The 21,296-nt window shown below is 41.9% G+C and overlaps 1 protein-coding gene across 2 annotated transcripts in view; it reads left to right on the forward strand.

The window, feature by feature from the left end:
- The first annotated feature begins 1,010 nt into the window (after nt 1-1,010).
- Nucleotides 1,011-21,296, forward strand: part of LOC138855133 (uncharacterized) — a 31,897-nt gene continuing 11,611 nt past the window's right edge. Inside the window, exons 1-3 of one of the 2 annotated variants that reach the window (XM_070102631.1) lie at nt 1,016-1,139; nt 1,269-1,503; nt 13,110-13,268. In XM_070102631.1, the coding sequence (XP_069958732.1) occupies nt 1,293-1,503; nt 13,110-13,268 (370 nt within the window). In that variant the 5' untranslated portion in view covers nt 1,016-1,139; nt 1,269-1,292. Of the gene's footprint in view, nt 1,504-13,109; nt 13,269-21,296 lie in introns of both variants that reach the window. The other variant, XM_070102576.1, reaches the window with a different exon arrangement.

Consider the following 21,296-nt stretch of genomic DNA (forward strand, 5'->3'; position numbering starts at 1 on the left):
GCACACTCAGTTAACACACTGAGGTGAATGGTTCGATCCCCGGTACGGATAGAAACATTGGGGCGTGTTTCCTTAAGACACCTGCTGTCCCTGCTCACCTAGCAGTAAATAGGTACCTAGGTGTTAGTCGACTGATGTGGGTCGCATCCTGGGGACAAAAATAACATAATTTGCCCAGAATGATTTGCTTAACAAGGGGCTTTCTATGTAGTATTATGTCATTGATGTCAGCTAGGTCTATATACGTTGTACATGTAGAAATAAGTATTAATTATTATTAAATAATAATAATATTAACAAATGTTTGTTCAAATTGCTAATCACTTTTATTAACTTTGAGTACAAATAAGAGAAATGATGAACAAGGATGTGTTGAAGCATCAACGTACGTTTATCAAGACTGATAGACTGAACACATCGACTCAAGGCTGAGGGACTGATTACCTCACTCATCTTTCTAAACAATTTATACAAATACACTGACTCAATGATGACTCAAATAGTCTTGTTATGGCTAGAGTTTATAAAAAAGAACGATAAATGATGCAAGAGGATACAAGTACAACTAATGTGACATTTTGCTGTGGCAACATTTGGCTCTCCAGGAGTTTTGTCAAATCCTGTCAAGCTTGACAAAGCTCCTGCTGTATAGCCCTTGTGGCTTAGCGCTTCTTTTGGTTATAATAATAATAATTGACAAAGCTCCTGGTGAGCGAAACGTTGCCACAATAAAACGTCTCATTAGTTGCATTTGTGTCCTTTTACCTATCATGTTATCGGTAATTTTGCAGCTATTATTATTACAATAAAGGCTGCAGTCTTGACCTGACTTAACACATAAGTGGGAGTTGAGAGAGTACACTGGCTGAGGAGGTGGGATGGTAACGCTGGGGGCGGATGGTCACTGGGGGAGGATTGAGTAGTTGGCCAATGGAGGGACAGTGAGGTCATTATGGGGGGGGATGAGGAGGGTCAAATTTTGGGTCTGGTCGCCTGTGACTGTCAATCCTCAGTTGTCTGCCTGTGACGGCTGACCTGACTGTTTAGTGTCAACCCGGACCGTACTGGTGACGCGCGATTGCTCAACCTGGCCGACTGGCTTTAGTGTTGATCCGTGAAATTACTCGCACTTAAAAGTAGTTAGTGTTATGGATGTCGATTAATAACTTGTGATGTAATGGTTCAATAATACATTAATTCTATGTTAGCAATGGTTCAATAATGATTTGATAGTGCTAAAGGTCGGTGACCATTTAACCACTATACAGGGATTTCTGTCACGATTGTTGAACATGGCGGACAGTTCTAGCAGCATCTACCTAGGAAGTGCGACCGAGAGGCGGCCCTCCGCTTTCCACTCGAGGATGACCGAATACAAGGCGAGTATGAGCCGGACAACTGACATGATTACTACCAAGCAGGAGATAGAGGTGAAGGCCGAAGACTTGTGCGTCGACGGCGATCTGGACGACCCTACGGCTATACTTGGACTCTCTTCGACTGGTATGTACTCTGGCATATTTGAATAGATGGCTTATAAAGCTGACAGGCTAATAAATGAGAAACTTGTGCAACATTTAGGTATCTTTCTCTTGGAAACATTTCGCCACGCAGTGGCTTTTTAGTTCAATGCATTGGGCTAAAGAAGATACTGCTTTGCGAATTTTTTCCAAAATAGATACCCAAATGTTGCACACGTCTCTTTTATCAACTCTGGTGTATGCCGTACTTAAGTAAAGTATTTGAGGCAGTGGATAACGAAGCAAGTAAGACCCAGTAATAACGGATTTAAATTAGATAAATTTAGATTTAGAAAAGATGTTGGTTTAGTAATAAAGTTGGTAGAATTACCGACAACATGTAAAGTAAAAGGACACAAGTGCAACTAACGTGACATTTATTGTGGCAACGTTTCGCTCTCCAGGAGCTTTATCAAGCCAATGGCTTGATAAAGCTCCTGGAGAGCGAAACGTTGCCACAATAAATAATAATAATAATCTTTATTTACTACAAGTACATGTACATGGTATACAGCCCTAGCTGACAACAATGACATACTACTACATAGAAAGCCACTTGTTATGCTGAGCATCTCGGGCAAATTAGGTCAGTGTCCCAGGATGCGACCCACACCAGTCTACTAACACCCAGGTACCCATTTTACTGATGGGTGAACATAGACAACAGGTGGAAAGAATTTGTAGATGAATGGTTCAGAGAACCGACATGTTGATAAATTAGACACATGTGCAACTCTTTTCTATTCAAGGTTGATGGACTGAACACATCGACTCAAGGTTGAGGGACTGATTACCTCATTCTTCTCCTGTTCTTCAAGTTTCTCCTACGTATGGACTGATGAAGCCACTGTGTGGCGAAACGTTTCCTCAATAAAGATACCCAAGAGTTGCACATGTGTCTAATTTATCAGGTGGAAAGAAACACGCCCAATGTTTATACTCTGGCTGGGAATCGAACCCAGGCCCTCGCCGTGTGAAGCGAGAGCGTTAACCACCAGCGTTAACCTTTTACTTTGTTAGGTAAGACACATATGCAACAGTTAGGTATCTTTATTATGAAACGTTTTGCCTACACAGTAGGCTTCTTCAGTCAAGTACAGAAAAGTTGATAGAAGCAGAAGATACTTGAAGACGATGTAATCAGTCCATCACCCTTAAAGTTTTGAGGTGGTCAGTCCCTCAGTCTGGAGAAGAGCATTGTTCCATAGTATGAAACAATATTGTTTCATACTATGGAACAATGCTCTTCTCCAGACTGAGGGACTGACCACCTCAAAACTTTAAGGGTGATGGACTGATTACATCGTCTTCAAGTATCTTCTGCTTCTATCAACTTTTCTGTACTTGACTGAAGAAGCCTACTGTGTAGGCAAAACGTTTCATAATAAAGATACCTAACTGTTGCATATGTGTCTTACCTAACAACCTGTCGGTATTTTATACCATTTTAATGTTCAACCTTTTACTTTACATGTTGGTTTAGAAAGACACGTAAGCAAACACTGACATGTTGGTATTTTATACCATTTTAATGTTCAAACACTGACATATTTATTAGAAAACGTTTTCTAATAAATATGTCAGTGTTTGCTTACGTGTCTTTCTAAACCAACTTGTCGGTATTTATTACCAAGGTTTATACACCAGAAAAGATGTAGGTAAGTACTGGTAGGATAATAGAAGCTAAGCAAGACAGGCTGCAGTTAGGCATCTTTAATCCGAAACGTTTCGCCCACAGAATAGGCTTCTTTAGTCAAATGGACCGTTCTTTAGTCGAGTAAAGAAAATAGGCAGGAGCAATGGAGATGTGAAGATGTAATCAGTCCATCACCCTGGAAGACTTAGATTTGAGATTGTCAGTCCCTCAGCCTGGAGAAGAACATAAGAACAGGCCTGCTGCAGTGTTCCTCCTTTCTTATGTTCTTATGTAAAGTCTGAAACAACAAGATGTTCAGTACCTGAGGTACTGAAGCAAATTCTTGGTAACTCTAAGAAAATGTTGAACAAATGGGTGGGTGGGAATGGTTGGTTTACAAAAAGACATGTCTAGTATGGGCCAGTAGGCCTACTGCAGTGTTCCTCTTATGTTTTTATAATAATGGTAGAATTACCGACAAAATTTTAGGCAAAGTACCCAACATTTTGCACGTGTCCTTTTACCTAACAAGCAGTATAATGGTTTAGAAAAACCTTAACCGTGGTTTACCTTGATCAGGATCCCAGGACCGAAACATTTTCTAATAAGTACGTCCTAGTGTTTGCTTAAGTGTCTTTTTAAACCCTTTAATAAATGTCCTGAACTGTACATAAGTGTTTTTTACCAGTTGTCGGTATCTGTTATCAAGGTTTATGCCAAAGAGTATGATAGCTTTGTGAATTATAATAAGGCTTTTGAAAGAGTACGACACAATGGACCGTTGTAGAACATGGCATCTCGTGGATCGAGGGTTATCTGACTAGTATAAAGCAGCGTTTGTTAGGTGACACATATGCAAGTTAGGTATCTTGGACTGTACGTGGTCTTCACATCTCTTCTGCTTCTACCAACTTTTCTGTACTCGACTGAAGAAGCCTACTGTGTAGGCGAAACGTTTCGAAATAGATACCTAACTGTTGCATTTGTCTTGCCTAACAACCTGTCGGTATTTTAGTTTTAATATTCACTCGAAGCAGCGTTTGCATAAATGGGGGTAGTCAGAATGGGGGACCAGTCACAAGTGGTGATTAACAATATTTATTTATTTAATTTTTATTTTCCTTGTTAAATCCTGTGCAAAAAAAAAAAAACTTAAGCGCTAAGCCCACAAGGGTCATACAGAGGTCGCGTTCCACAATGATCAGTTTAAAGCCCGACAGTGTTCATAGTTTATATTGCTGACCAGGTAGACGTGATTCACACCACTCGCGTACCTGTCCAACTTTTTAAAGCCACCCAAGGATCTCGGGAGTTTGTTCCATTCCTCCACGACACATTATCAAAAGCAATTCCTGACTAATCGCTTAAATAAAAAATCATATGCCTACACAGTAGGCTTCTTCAGTCGAGTACAGAAAAGTTGATAGAAGCAGAAGATTGAAGACGATGTAATCAGTCCATCACCCTTGAAGTTTTGAGGTGGTCAGTCCCTCAGTCTGGAGAAGAGTATTGTTCCATAGTCTGTTGGACTGATCACATATACTACAGGCTGAAGGACTGGTCTTGAAACCTTTCTCACTTTTGACTGAGGAAGCCACTGGCCGGCGAAACGTTTCCACAACAAAGATTCTTTCCCCAACATTTCTTATGATTAAATTGTATACCACGACGGTACTCAGACTATCCTGACGCCTATACACCATGAAATAGTTTCATCAATTGGGTCCCTTATCTCTCTAGCAGCAGTCCTGTGATTCATAATTATCTGAGAAGCCTCTATATCAAAACGCTGTATCGCCTCCCCAGCCTTTCTACTTTCATCAGTTGAATGACAGCACGCGCACCCACCTGCAGATCAGATACACAGAAATTCCTTTAATTTCTATCTAAAATGACAGATGGATGTATATAATTTAAGCTCCTACCAGGAAGGGCTTCTTTTAGAAATACCGACATGAGGATGTTTAGTGAACATCAAAATGGTATAAAATACCTGACCTCCCAACGTCTACGTTCTTACCTCTACTAGTGACCTACGTCTGTATGTATGTATAATGTTCGCCAAGACCTGGCACGGGTCTCAATCTTGCGATGACCCTACGTCTCACCTCCTGGCGCTATATAAGGCTCCATGAACATTAAAATGGTATAAAATACCGACAGGCTGTTAGGTAAGACACATATGCAACAGTTAGGTATCTTTATTTCGAAACGTTTCGCCTACACAGTAGGCTTCTTCAGTCGAGTACAGAAAAGTTGATAGAAGCAGAAGAGACTTGAAGACGATGTAATCAGTCCATCACCCTTAAAGTTTTGAGGTGGTCAGTCCCTCAGTCTGGAGAAGAGCATTGTTCCGTAGTCTGAAACAATTGTTCCGTAGTCTGAAACAATTGTTTCAGACTACGGAACAATGCTCTTCTCCAGACTGAGGGACTGACCACCTCAAAACTTTAAGGGTGATGGACTGATTACATCGTCTTCAAGTCTCTTCTGCTTCTATCAGCTTTTCTGTACTCGACTGAAGAAGCCTACTGTGTAGGCGAAACGTTTCGAAATAGATACGTAACTGTTGCATATGTGTCTTACCTAACAGGATGTTTAGTATTCCAAGACAGAGCTTCCCCACTTCTAGAACAATTGACATATTTCCATGACCACCCAATGTTTATTCTTATTCTCATCACCACACTAGTGGGTTATATTCTAATCAATTCTTCATCCTGTTGTTTCTCTGAACCATTTATCTCCTTAATCGTATCTTTTTGTAAATCTAATTTGTTTCGCCTTAAACGCGTTGCTGAGAGTCCTGTCTTGGATAGACGTTTTCAGCATTTTATTTCCCCTTTATTAACTCTTGTCTTCCATTTATGTACTTCAGTCTTGTCCTCTTGGTCAGTCTCTGGTGCGGTACTAAAATCTTAATAAACAATATCGAATTCTTTATCGTGATCAACGGCCTCAAAATCTTTACTGAAGAAGGTTAATAAATTAGTTAGGCAGGGACGGCCCCTCGTGAATCCATGCTGAGCATCATTAATCAAGCTGTGCTTATCGAGATGGCATCTTAAATTGTCAGCTATAATTGACTAGTAATTTGCCTACAATTGAGGTTAGGCTTATTGGGCGGTAATTTGACGGTAACGACTTGACCCCTGCTTTAAAAATAGGAATTGCATTAGCCATCTTCCACATATCAGACACTACACCTGTTGGAAGAGGAATATTCAAAATATTAGTCAATGGTTCACAAAGTTCCATTTTACACTCTCTAAGAACCCTCGACAAAAGTTCATCAGGGCCCGGGGGTTTATTTTGCTTTAACCGGTCTATTTGTTTCATAACCAATTCGGTAGTGAGTGATACTGCATAATTTATCATCATCAGGCCCACTATAAAAATTAATTACTGGGATATTGTTAGTGTCTTCCTGAGTGAAAACCGAGAGAAAATAATTAAGAATAGAGCACATTTCATTCTCCTTGTCAGTGAGATGCCCAGAGTTATTTTTAAGGGGACCTATGTTATCTCTAACTTTTGTTCTATAAACCTGGAAAAAACTTATGGGTTTTCGAATCCCTAGCAACTTCAATTTCATAGTCCCGTTTAGCTTTTCTTATCCCCATTTTGTTGTATAGCCCTTGTGGCTTAGCGCTTCTTTTTGATTATAATAATAATTATCCCCTTTTTAACGCCCCTCTTAATGCCAATATACCGATTCATAAGATGACCCTCGCCTCTTTTGATACGCCTATAAATTCCTTTTTTGTCTTAAAAGATGTTTGAGCCTATTATTCATCCATTTGGAGTCATTTCTATTCGATCTAATTTCCTTGTATGGGATAAATGTCCTTTGGACAGCTTGTATTAAGAAAGTTGTCATATTGATAGCTCTCTGCGTTACCCCAGTCCACAGATAAGTGCTCTCTAAGCCCATTGTAATCTGCTAAGCGAAAATCTGGGACCAGTACTGAATTATCCCTACTATCATACTTCCATTAACAAGTTTCCTTGTTTGCCAAAACCAAGTCAAGAAGGTTATTTCCCCTTGTAGGCTGTATCGCAAACTGCTTCAAAAAACAATCCTGAACTACTTCTAAGAAGTAGTTTGATTCTAAATTCCCAGTTAAGAAATTCCAATCAATATGACTAAGGTTAGTCTCCTAGAATTACTACATTATTGTGCCTTGTGGCCTTTACAATTTCTTCCCATAGTAGTCTCCCTTGGTCCGTATCTAAGTTTGGGGGACGGTATATCACACCTAAAATCAATTTTTTATGTCCCTCTGAAAATTCTATCCACACTGACTCTGCTTTCCTTAGGTCTTTATACCCGTTTTTTATGCAGCAGTTAGTGTTCTCGGACATATAGTGCCGCCGCCACCACCACCACCACCACCACCACTCGGTTATTTCTATAAACATGGAACAACTTGAAAGTCTAAATGTAGTATTCAGCAAGGACGTCCCGATTCTTCAAATTAAACCACGTCTCAATTATTGGAAATACATCAATATTACCCTCACATGCGACTCATCTCGTCCATCTTGTTTCTTGCGCTACAAGTATTTGTTTAGAACAAATTGAGAAAGTTTCCTCAGTTTCCTCTGTTCATCCCTGCTGCTCCAATATTTATGTTGTTGCCCTTGTCACCTAATGCCACACGATTTTTCAATATTAACCAATATTGCTACCTCATTCTGCCTTCAACTGGTATCCCCCCAAAACTTACAACATCGGAAGTCTGAGAGTACACACTCTTTAATTCTGTTTTACCATATTTCATTATTTTCCCACAAAAAATACCTCTTAGTTTAAAACCCCAACAGTTCCCTCCATTGAACTAGCCAATACCTTCGCCCCAGAACCCCATCTCCAGCATGTACGTTATTTCTGCCGTAGAAGTGGTCCCAGTTGTTGTAATGCAATATCCTCCGTGTATGTTCAGGCAGCAATTGACGCCAGTTGCACTGGACAATCATTCACTTCCAATTTCATTTCTCGGCGAAATGCCACTTATTACAGGACGCTTTCCCTTCCTAATTTTCTATTGCTGCCCTGTACCTGATAACCAAATCCTCACTTCTACCCTTACCAACACCATTACCTCCACCACTGAGGCAGATAATAGGATTGATCCCATTTTTATTCATGGTGTTGTCAAGACGGCTAACAGTATCTTCATCCCAACCTCAATAAAGCAAACCCTGTCTCTCCTCCTCCTACCCTTTAAGCAGAAAGTCTTAAACATAAACCTAATTTGACTGTCCCAGCAAGTAGCTTCCCTGGTGTAGTTCATGTCGTTCCCAGTAGTCTACTCTCATTTATCAGGCAGCGCGGAGTGTTTTATACAGCAGTCTCCTGTATTTTCATCGTTTCCACATCGCCATCTTTCCTCTTGATCTTCAGCTTCCTTCCTTCTTGCCCAACTACTGTCAAGCTTCGTTCATCGCCAACAGAATGATTGTCAAGAAACCGCTTGTTTTCCTCAGTCAGACGCAGTATCTCTCCTCCATCCTTCAACTCCTTAACCTGATGATATAGCTGCTCTGTGGAGAGAATCGTTGGTTCCGTTCAGAGAGTTCACAAGGTACGTCCTAACATGATACAGGTCACCACGCTACTGATACTTTCTTCTGTATGCTAGGAATTCTATTAGCTTTACTGCGAACACTTACTGGAGATTACTGCTAAGTCTTTTTTTCTCATTCAATTTGGTTCAGATCTACACTGTCGAGTTTAGAGGTAACATAGTTTTCTGTTCCCCAGAATAGAGCCTTACATTTGTTTACATTAAACTGTAATAAAGTTGGTAGAATTACCGACAATATGTAAAGTAAAAGGACACAAGTGCAACTAATGTGACATTTATTGTGGCAACGTTTCGCTCTCCAGGAGCTTTATCAAGCCATTACAAACAATACATGGACACAGAGGGTATATAAAGGCTCTGAGTGAGGTGCAATACTAGTGAGGTAACATTTCGATGTTCACTAGTGGTGGTAGTAGTAGTAACAAAAATAATACAATATGGAAGAGCAAATAATTCGTACATGAGTAAAAGGATATAAAAGCTATTACTTGGGTAACATAAAAATAGGTTGGACAAATATAGACTGGAAAGAGGCAGGTTTTTTCGGTGTTCACTCTCTGTAATGTGCTTGTGTAGTATAACAGGAGAGACTGTGTGATGGCAGGGTTTACTGTTTTCAGGAGGAGATGGTGAAGCTGCCGTTGTTTTGTTGTATTCGAAACAGCGATCAGTGCTGAATCAAGGCACTTGCGTGTGCGGAAATTAGTTTCTTTGATCACTAATTGGGCGTCTCTGAATTTCATGAGATGATTGGTGGAATTTCGGTGTTGTACACAGGCGTTGTTTAAGTTGTCGTTCCTACATGAGTAAATGTGTTCATTGAGGCGGGTGTCGAGGTTTCTTGCTGTTTCACCTACGTAGCTTTTATATCCTTTTACTCATGTACGAATTATTTGCTCTTCCATATTGTATTATTATTGTTACTACTACTACTACTACTACTACTACTACTACTACTACTACTACTACTACTACTACTACTACTACTACCACCACTAGTGAACATCGAAATGGTACCTCACTAGTATTGCACCTCACTCAGAGCCTTTATATACCCTCTGTGTCCATGTATTGTTTGTAATGGCTTGATAAAGCTCCTGGAGAGCGAAACGTTGCCACAATAAATGTCACATTAGTTGCACTTGTGTCCTTTTACTATATACATTAAACTGCGTCTACCATTTCTAACCACAACATCGACCTGTCTAGGTTGTTCTATTGTGTCCTCATCAGAATCTATTTGATGGCCTATTTTTTGCCATCGGTAAAATTGCTTATATTACTTTTTATTCCCTCGTCTGTATATTATGTATATTGTAAACACCCCTGATAATGAATGGGTCCTCGCTTTTCTCCCCATTTATGCACACTTTCTTTATCCGTCAACTATGCCTCGATCCAGGAGAAAATTTGTGAATATAATAGTTACAAAATACTGACAAGTAGATATGCAAGACACGTGCAACAGGTGATAATTTCTTCACCTATTCAGTGTTATTTTCCTCAACAGTCTCCTGTATAGTTCTCTCAAAGGCCATACTGAAAACCATGTACACAACGCGCTGGGATTCTTTGGTTAAATGTTATTTTTCTATGTAGCTTAGAGTTTAGTCCGCAATTATAAATTTTATCAGCCTTCTTTCAGTCGAAAAAAGGCTGATTGGTTGATTTATAAATAGGTATCACGTTTGCCATTTTCCACTTGTGGTAAGATACCTGTGTCTAGTGGTATGAGGAAACTAGCGAATGGTTTACTAAGTTCCTCCTTATATTCCTTTATAACCCTCCAAAACAGGCCGTCAGGGCCTCATGACTTATTTGGTTTTAATTATATATTTGTTTGAGGACCATATAACTAGTGACTGATCTTGCATAATTTATTTTTGCCCTGACCTATAATATAAATGATTTATGGTATTTAATTTGTGTCCTCTTGTCTGAAAACAGAAAGGAAATAAGTGTTTAAAATGGTACACTTTTATCTTTCTTTTCTAATCTTGTTCCTATATACCTGAAGGGGAAACTCTTGAGGCAGGTTTTTGATTCCCTCACAACCTAAGTTTGAAATCTTCTTTATATTTTTTTTACTTCCGTCTTAAAATAAATATATTGATTCACAAGGTGAGCCTCTCAACATGACTCAAGAAATCGTAATGACACGATTGCAAACAAACCATACCCCCGGCCGGGATTGAACCCGCGGTCATAGTCTCAAAACTCCAGCCCGTCGCGTTAGCCACTAGACCAGCTAGCCACAATAAGATTCATCCAACTAGGTACATTTCTACACCACAGAGGTGCCTGTGCTAACTTTCCTATGGTGTAGAAATATACCTAGTTGGATGAATCTTATTGTGGCTAGCTGGTCTAGTGGCTAACGCGACGGGCTGGAGTTTTGAGACTATGACCGCGGGTTCAATCCCGGCCGGGGGTATTACCTGGAGAGAGTTTCGGGGGTCAACGCCCCCGCGGCCCGGTCTGTGACCAGGCCTCTCATTTTTTATTCACCTAAAAGATGTTTGTCTATTATTTATCCATTTAGGTTCATTTGTTTGATATTTGCCTATTAGGAATGTGTGTAAGAACATAAGAACGAAGGAACACTGCAGAAGGCCTACTGGCCCATGCGAGGCAGGTCCAAGTCTCCTACCGGCTTAAGTCAATGCACCCAACCTAGTCAGGTCAGGTCACATTGACTTAAGGGAGGAACACGGCAACCGACCAGGTAGCACAAGCTATCAGGTCCAACTCACACCCACCCACATCCACTCATGTATTTATCCAACCTATTTTTAAAGCTACACGACGTTCTGGCCTCTATAACTGTACTTGGGAGTTTGTTCCACTCATCCACAACTCTATTACCAAACCAGTACTTTCCTATATCCTTCCTGAATCTGAATTTTTCCAACTTAAAACCATTGCTGCGAGTCCTGTCTAGGCTAGATATTTTCAGCACACTATTTACATCCCCTTTATTTATTCCTGTCTTCCATTTATACACCTCAATCATATCCTGTGCGCTTGGAGTGTGCGTAATTCATTCTGACGAGGACATTCGAGCACTCAAGGAAGATTTGAATAGACTGATGCAGTGGTCGGAGAAGTGGCAGATGCAGTTTAATATAGACAAATGCAAAGTTCTAAATGTTGGACAGGACAATAACCATGCCACATATAAACTAAATAATGTAGATCATAATATTACGGATTGCGAAAAAGATTCAGGAGTTCTGGTTAGCAGTAATCTGAAACCAAGACAACAGTGCATAAGTGTTCGCAATGAAGCTAATAGAATCCTTGGCTTCATATCAAGAAGCATAAATAATAGGAGTCCTCAGGTTGTTCTTCAACTCCTTGGTTAGGCCTCATTTAGATTATGCTGCACAGTTTTGGTCACCGTATTACAGAATGGATATAAATTCTCTGGAAAATGTACAAAGGAGGATGACAAAGTTGATCCCATGTATCAGAAACCTTCCCTGAGGATAGACTAAGGGCCCTGAATCTGCACTCGCTAGAAAGACGTAGAATTAGGGGGGATATGATTGAGGTGTATAAATGGAAGACAGGAATAAATAAAGGGGATGTAAATAGTGTGCTGAAAATATCTAGCCTAGACAGGACTCGCAGCAATGGTTTTAAGTTGGAAAAATTCAGATTCAGGAAGGACATAGGAAAGTACTGGTTTAGTAATAGAGTTGTGGATGAGTGGAACAAACTCCCAAGTACAGTTAGAGGCCAGAACGTTGTGTAGCTTTAAAAATAGGTTGGATAAATACATGAGTGGATGTGGGTGGGTGTGAGTTGGACCTGATAGCTTGTGCTACCAGGTCGGTTGCCGTGTTCCTCCCTTAAGTCAATGTGACCTGACCTGACTAGGTTGGGTGCATTGGCTTAAGCCGGTAGAAGACTTGGACCTGCCTCGCATGGGCCAGTAGGCCTTCTGCAGTGTTCCTTCGTTCTTATGTTCTTAAAGGAAACAGGTTAGATGGGTTTGAATCCTTGGGGTGGGAAATAGTGCCTGCACTCTGAAGGACGGATGGGAATATTTACAGTCCAGAGTGGCATCTGAGTTGTCGTGTCTGCACGCCTCTGGTAAGACAGTAATGACGTAAGTGATGGTGATTTTTTTTCCCTAGTCACTTAGCTTGATGGGAGGCGATCGGTGTGTAGGATAAATATAAATATTTACATAAATTTCGCTTGTATATCAAGCGAAAAGTTGTCATTTGTACAGTTTTCATAATGCTATAAAATGCCCTATTTTATTTCAACTTGCATGTTCACACATCTTTCAACTTAGAGATTGTTAAGTTCATTGTCAGAAGATGAAGTTTCTTAATATCTTACCCATTACAGAAAATGTACGAGAAGACATCACAAATTATGTCAGCAAGGACCTGTACGGTGTGATCACCTCAAGAAAGACTTTCACACACCAGACCGAAGAAACCAACTTTATCTCGCACGGCAGCCACCTTCATAGCCCCAGGACACATCACACGCACAGTAATAATGGTAAACAAATGGATTCACGATGGGAAAAATTTAGAATTTGGAAGGGATGTAGGAGGGTTCTGGTTTAGCAATATAATTGTAGAAACATGGAACAAACTTCCAGTCACTGAAGAGAGAAATTTCCATAACTTGAAAACCATGTTGGACAGGTGCACGAGTGGGTGTGGGTGGGTGTGGGTTGGACCTGCCTAGCATGGGCCACTAGGCCTACTGCATTGCTTCTCCCCAGTTTTGAGAACACAAGAAAGAGTATGGCAAGACTTTCCGGCCCATGTTGGGGAAAACTCCTACGACCCAGTCACACTCAATCTGTGATTACCGGCCACAGGATGGGTATGGGGTGGAAATAAATGGTATAAAATACCGACACAATGGAAATATAAACACACATGCAGTATAATGTGATCCTTTATTGACTACGTTTCGCCCACACAGTGAGCTTTTTCAAGTCACAAACAGATCTACCTGGGGTACGAACGAACGAAAGTTCAGGTAAGATCCCAAATGGGATGAGCGGGGAAGACGGGACAGACGAAGAATAGTGCTGAAGAGGAGTGCTCTTAGTCGTAGAAATAGCCAGGGCTTAACCCAGCAGCAAAGGCGATCGTGGGGCAGATATTGAAAAGAGAAATTCAGGTTCTTCTGTTGGGACTCCGGTGGGGTGAGCTGGGAGTAAGGGACATGCGACGTTTAGAGCTAGAGAGGAGTGCAGAACTGAGCCATGTCTTAACCCAAAAATGCTAAGGCGAACGTGGGTCAGAGAATGGTACCTGTCTTAGAAGGTACCTGTCAGCGGATCCAAGGTTATTTGTAAGTAGGGTTAGGAGCAGGATCATGCAAGGAGTAGAAAAGGTTGTGTTGGTTTGTGGGTCTGCGAATGTCTTCAAGGAGAGAGGTCCAGTAGTCATGTCGTGTCTCAAGTTTGTCTATCTGTCTGTCACTGAGCCTCTTCCAGTACAGATTCATGGCAGGGATGTCTAACTGGGCATGGAGAGACTCGCTTGTGGCGAAGTCCTCCCATCTGACATCAAGCACACAGTGCAGCGCCTTGTTCTGGACACGCTGCAGTTTAAGTAAGTTTGTTTTTGCTGCAAGAGAGAGGGCTAGAGGAGAGTAAGTTATCAGAGGACGTATTAGGGATTTGTAGAGGTGTAGTTTGGTGCGTTGAGAGGCATGTTTCAGCTTGTAGAGGCCCGCAAGGGCCTTACTAGCTATTGCATGCCTTGAGTGAATGTGTCCGTGTAAACGAAGAAGGTAGTCAAGATTAACGCCAAGGACAGTGACAGATTGTGTGATAGGGAAGTAAGTGCGAGTGTCAGCTGTTCTGAGTTCGACAGGTAATGGAGGATCACGTTTCCTGTAGTTAAAATACGTAATGCTGGATTTTGCTGCATTGGTTTTGATCCTCCATTTTTGTTCCCAGATGGCTATCCTGTCAACCTCATTTTGTGTTTTGTGCGAGTGTATCTATATTGGCATGAGTGATAAGTTGTGTAATGTCGTCTGCATAGGCTAGTGTGATGGAGTTGTGGTATACAGGTGTTGGAATGTCGTTAGTGTATAAAATGTAGAGGGTAGGGGAAAGGACAGATCCCTGGGGTACTCCAGCATTTAGTGTGAAGTAGTCAGAGTAACAGCCTTGGAATTTGATTCTCATGGTACAGCCGTCTAGGAAGTTGCAGAGGAGTTTACGAGTATTGAGAGGCAGGTTGAAGTTAGTGCAGAGTTTGTACTTGAGCCCCTCGTGCCACAGTGTCAAAAGCTTTTTCAACGTCTTTTGCAACCAGGGCTGTCCTGTTTCTTTGTTTTGTGTTTATGTGGATGTAGTTGAGAATGATGTTAATGGCATCCTGTGTGGATGTGTGTGTTCTGAAGCCAAACTGGCCATCTGAAAGTAGAGAATTATGTTCCAGGTATCTGCGAAGGCGATGATTAATGAGTTTTTCAAAGAGTTTTCCTAAAGTTTCGAGGAGGCTGATTGGGCGATAGTTTCTAGGGTCAGAGTGGTCTTTATTGGGTTTAGGAAGGAGGATAGCAGTAGCAGCTTTGAAGAGGGAAGGGAAGTATCCAGAGGCAATGGAGGCATTGAGGAGGTTTGTGTAGGCAGTAATGATAGAGTCAGGAAGGTGTTTCAGGATATGGTTTAGGCCAGAGGCACCAGGAGCCTTTTGAGGAAGGTGTCTGAGGAGAGTTTTAATGTCTGTGTTGGTGAAAGGAGTGTCGAGTTCTTGGGAGGAGGTAAGAGTGTCTAGATGTATGTGGCTGTCTGGTGTTGTTTCTTGTGTGTGTGCAGTGTTCCAGTGTTCTATGTTCTGAATGTGTTGAATAACGTTAGGGCGAGGTGGGTGAGGGTGGAAGATGTTCTCCCAGATGTGTTTGAGATGTTGGTAGCAGCCTGTGGGTCTGAGATGTGTGTGTTGTTGTGGGTGATGTTTGAATTTGTTGGTGGGAGTAGTGCCTCTGATTTTTTTGATAAAGTTCCAGAAGGCTTTAGTGTTTTTAATAGGCTGCTTGTCTGCTTGTTGTATTAGTTGTGACCAGTGATTGTTGTGGTCTTGGTCTAGGCTGTGTAAAATGTTGTTTCTAAGGTAAGTGAGATCTAATCGGACTTGATTAAATCTGTGTGTTGTAGAGGAAGCGGTTGTGATAGCAGATAATTAGTCTTCTTGTTCTGAGTGACGGTTTGAAGGAATAACGAGTGGTGTGAGTTTTCTTTGGTATTGCGATGTTGGCTGCTTGTGTAATGGTGTTCTGGGTGAGATCAAGTTGAGTATCGATGTCAGAGATAGGTTTGTTGTTGTAGTCATAGGTGAGATTAATATTGTCTGTGTTGTTTGAAAGCCTCCCAGTCAGCGTTCTTGTAGGAGAATGAAGGTGTGGTTGGAATGAGGATAGGGTTGGAGGAGATGTGCAAGATGGCTGGAATGTGATCAGAGCCTATAATAGGGCCAGGTGAGATGTAATGTTGAAATAGAGAGCTGGCTCGGTTTGCCAGAATGATGTCTGGTTTGCCTTGGCCCGTGCGGTTGAAGAAGGTATTGAAGTCTGGGGCAAGATGAATTAGGTGTTTATGGTTTGTGAAGTTGAATAATTGGTGACCAAGTTGGTTGTTACTGGTGTGATGAAAGGCGGTGTGTTTGGCATTCATGTCAGCTAGTAGGTAAGTTGGTGTGTTGGTGTAGTTGAAGACTAAGGAGAGGTCGTGTATGTTGAGAGTAGTGTTTGGGCGAGCATAGGTGGTGAAAAAGATAAAGGGGCCAAGGTGGGTGTGTATTCTGACCGCAAGACAGTGTTGGTGAATAAAAGGGATTGGGAGAAATTCATGTTTTATGTTGGAATTGACAAGGATGGCAACCCCATCGTGGGGATCATAGGGGGACTGTAGTGCAGTATAACCATAATGGCGGATACATTGAGGGGCTTTGAGGCAGGTACTGTTTAGCAAAACATCTGGCCTCTCTGCTTCAAGGAGCTCGGCCAGTAGGTGTCTAATTGTAAAGTAAGAACGTACGTTGAACTGAATCACCTTAAACGTGATTTAATGGTTTCGTCTTAGCAAAGTTAATGTCGGGGGAGGAGTTTGGATTAAAGCCCGTGATAGTGGTGCCATCAGTGGATGTGTGTTTGTAGGTGCTACGGACCCGTTTCCTGGAGGGGAAGGAAGAAATGGATCTGTTTTTATGTTCTTTGGTCTGTCCGTCAGAAGTTGGGGCAGGTTTAGGTTTGAGTGGATTTTGTCTGGAGGAGGTGGGGTTGGACCTGGATGAGGTTTTGGTTGTGGTGGAGTGGGCGAAGGTAGATGCAGAGGAAGTGGAAGTTTTGGTAAGGTATGAGGAAGTGGAAGCTTTGGAAGGGGATGAAGTGGGTAAGGAAATGGGGGGAGGGGTGGTCGTAGCAGTAGCAGTAGGGGTGTTGGTGGGAGGTGTAGAAGTAGTGAAGAGAGGTAGGGGAGGAGGAGAGCTGGTGGGAGTAGGAAGTGGGGGGGTGGGAGAGAGGAAGGAGGGAGAGGTTGTAGGAGGCTTGGAAGAGAAGCAGGAAGGAGGGATAATTAAAGAGGGAAGATTGTTAGCAGACAAGATTAGGTTAAGGACATGTGAGTAGTCTGATTGGTAAGCTTGTGAGATTACCATCGCAGTGGGCAGCAGTGTCAAGTTGACAGTTAGTTTTGTAGTCTAGTGTGGTTGTAGAAGAAGTGCTTGTAGTCTGTGTTGGTGTTTGATGTGTGTAGAGTAGAAGAGGTAGACCAAGTGCGTGGGGAGGCCCAGGCATTGGGGGTAGGGGAGGGAGGTAAGGAAGGGGAGGGGATGGGGAGGGAGGGAGGTTGGCTTGCTCTGACGGAGGAGAGAATGTGCTTTCTAGAAGGGCAGGAATTTGCAACTGCAGTGTGTGACCCGCCGCAGTTAGAACATTTAAGGGGGAGGTTGCAAGAATTCCAGAAGTGGCCAGTTGCTGAACATCTGCAGCAGACTTGTGTAGATGTGCATGTGTTTTTGTCGTGGCCGAATTTGTAGCATTTAAGAGTGGGCGAGATGTTATCAACAAATTTTGTTGAAAATAAGAAAAAGTTTTGGAGTGAGATTAACAAGTTAAGAAAGCCTAGAGAACAAATGGATTTGTCAGTTAAAAATAGGAGAGGAGAGTTATTAAATGGAGAGTTAGAGGTATTGGGAAGATGGAGGGAATATTTTGAGGAATTGTTAAATGTTGATGAAGATAGGGAAGCTGTGATTTCGTGTATAGGGCAAGGAGGAATAACATCTTGTAGGAGTGAGAAAGAGCCAGTTGAGAGTGTGGGGGAAGTTCGTGAGGCAGTAGGTAAAATGAAAGGGGGTAAGGCAGCCTGGATTGATGGGATAAAGATAGAAATGTTAAAAGCAGGTGGGGATATAGTTTTGGAGTGGTTGGTGCAATTATTTAATAAATGTATGGAAGAGGGTAAGGTACCTAGGGATTGGCAGAGAGCATGCATAGTTCCTTTGTATAAAGGCAAAGGGGATAAAAGAGAGTGCAAAAATTATAGGGGGATAAGTCTGTTGAGTATACCTGGTAAAGTGTATGGTAGAGTTATAATTGAAAGAATTAAGAGTAAGACGGAGAATAGGATAGCAGATGAACAAGGAGGCTTTGTGAAAGGTAGGGGGTGTGTGGACCAGGTGTTTACAGTGAAACATATAAGTGAACAGTATTTAGATAAGGCTAAAGAGGTCTTTGTGGCATTTATGGATTTGGAAAAGGCGTATGACAGGGTGGATAGGGGGGCAATGTGGCAGATGTTGCAAGTGTATGGTGTAGGAGGTAGGTTACTGAGAGCAGTGAAGAGTTTTTACGAGGATAGTGAGGCTCAAGTTAGAGTATGTAGGAAAGAGGGAAATTTTTTCCCAGTAAAAGTAGGCCTTAGACAAGGATGTGTGATGTCACCGTGGTTGTTTAATATATTTATAGATGGGGTTGTAAGAGAAGTAAATGCGAGGGTCTTGGCAAGAGGCGTGGAGTTAAAAGATAAAGAATCACACAAAGTGGGAGTTGTCACAGCTGCTCTTTGCTGATGACACTGTGCTCTTGGGAGATTCTGAAGAGAAGTTGCAGAGATTGGTGGATGAATTTGGTAGGGTGTGCAAAAGAAGAAAATTAAAGGTGAATACAGGAAAGAGTAAGGTTATGAGGATAACAAAAAGATTAGGTGATGAAAGATTGAATATCAGATTGGAGGGAGAGAGTATGGAGGAGGTGAACGTATTCAGATATTTGGGAGAGGACGTGTCAGCGGATGGGTCTATGAAAGATGAGGTGAATCATAGAATTGATGAGGGAAAAAGAGTGAGTGGTGCACTTAGGAGTCTGTGGAGACAAAGAACTTTGTCCTTGGAGGCAAAGAGGGGAATGTATGAGAGTATAGTTTTACCAACGCTCTTATATGGGTGTGAAGCGTGGGTGATGAATGTTGCAGCGAGGAGAAGGCTGGAGGCAGTGGAGATGTCATGTCTGAGGGCAATGTGTGGTGTGACTATAATGCAGAGAATTCGTAGTTTGGAAGTTAGGAGGAGGTGCGGGATTACCAAAACTGTTGTCCAGAGGGCTGAGGAAGGGTTGTTGAGGTGGTTCGGACATGTAGAGAGAATGGAGCGAAACAGAATGACTTCAAGAGTGTATCAGTCTGTAGTGGAAGGAAGGCGGGGTAGGGGTCGGCCTAGGAAAGGTTGGAGGGAGGGGGTAAAGGAGATTTTGTGTGCGAGGGGCTTGTACTTCCAGCAGGCATGCATGAGCGTGTTTGATAGGAGTGAATGGAGACAAATGGTTTTTAATACTTGACGTGCTGTTGGAGTGTGAGCAAAGTAACATTTATGAAGGGATTCAGGGAAACCGGCAGGCCGGACTTGAGTCCTGGAGATGGGAAGTACAGTGCATGCACTCTGAAGGAGGGGTGTTAATGTTGGAGTTTAAAAACTGTAGTGTAAAGCACCCTTCTGGCAAGACAGTGATGGAGTGAATGATGGTGAAAGTTTTTCTTTTTCGGGCCACCCTGCCTTGGTGGGAATCGGCCAGTGTGATAATAAATAAAATAATATAATAAGACATTGTGTGATTGGGTGGAAGTTCGGAGTGAAGAGTGTGTTTGGAGGAATGCGGATGGTCTTGGGGTGGAAGGGACTCGAGTATTTATAGTCAGGTTCAGAATGCTGAGGTCAGGTGGAGAACACCAGTACGCAAGCAGGTCTGACGACACAACCAATGCCTGTGTACAACACCGTAATTCACACAACCACTTGATAAACTACAGAAACTCAAGACTTATCGCCACAGAAGACAACACTCAATACCGAAGAATCCTGGAATCATCACTTATTTCTATATCGGACAACTTCAACCAGAATAGTGGCTTCTATAACATAGCTGAACCACTTGCCAAGAAACTTCTTCATCGCTATCCCACATAAGAACACAGGAATGGAAGAACACTGGAAGGTCTGCTCACAAACTTATCCAATCTCCTTTCCAAGCTACCCAAGATTTTAGACTGCATCATCAGATGCAGCATTCTCCACCTGACCTCAGCATTCTGAACCTGACTATAAATACTCGCGTCCCTTCCACCCCAGGTAGATCTGTTTGTGACTTGAAAAAGCTCAGTGTGGGCGAAACGTAGTCAATAAAGGATCACATTATACTGCATATGTGTTTATATTTCCATGGGTATGGGGTGCATAATAGACATTAAACTCACTCGGTATACCTATCTAGCCCATTTTAAAGCTGTTAGGTAAAAGTAAACAAGTGCAACTAATGTGACACTTTGTGGCGACGTTTTGCTCTCCAGGAGCTTGTCGAGCTTGACAAAGCTGGATGGAAATAAATGGTATCAAATACCGACACAGTGGAAATATACACATATGCAGTATAATGTGATCCTTTATTGACAACGTTTCACCCACACAGTGGGCTTTTTCAAGTGTCACACAGATCTGTGTGTGACTTGAAAAAGCCCACTGTGTGGGTGAAACGTTGTCAATAAAGGATCTCATTATACTGCATATGTGTTTATATTTCCCTTGACAAAGCTCCTGGGGAGACAAACGTTGTCACATTAAAATGTCACATTAGTTGCACTTGTCCTTTTACCTAACATATTGTTGGTAATTCTAACTTTAATACTTTAATTAATGGCTCTGCTTGCAAATTTCTTACATTCTACAGAATGAGGACTTGTGTTGTTCCAGTAAAGAACAAGGCACAAAATCGTGACTGGAACAATACACAAATAACCCTTGTATAGAAAAGAGAAACATACGACGTCATTTCGGTCCGACCTGGACCATTTACAAAGTCAGTGTGACTGTAAATGGTCCAAGGCGGCCCGGAACGTCATCGAAGGTTTCTCTGTGCGGGTTATTTGTTTGTTCCAGTATATTTGTGACATTTCTCTCGCGAGGAACCTTTTCATTCAAACCATTGGACTCCAAAATCTTTCTCAAAGAAACACTTCTTCAATAAATATTCGAGTGCAACACTCGTGTTTTATATCGTACTTGT

The sequence above is a fragment of the Cherax quadricarinatus genome, chromosome 1 (assembly GCF_038502225.1).
Source record: "Cherax quadricarinatus isolate ZL_2023a chromosome 1, ASM3850222v1, whole genome shotgun sequence".
NCBI classification, from domain to species: Eukaryota; Metazoa; Arthropoda; class Malacostraca; order Decapoda; family Parastacidae; genus Cherax; species Cherax quadricarinatus.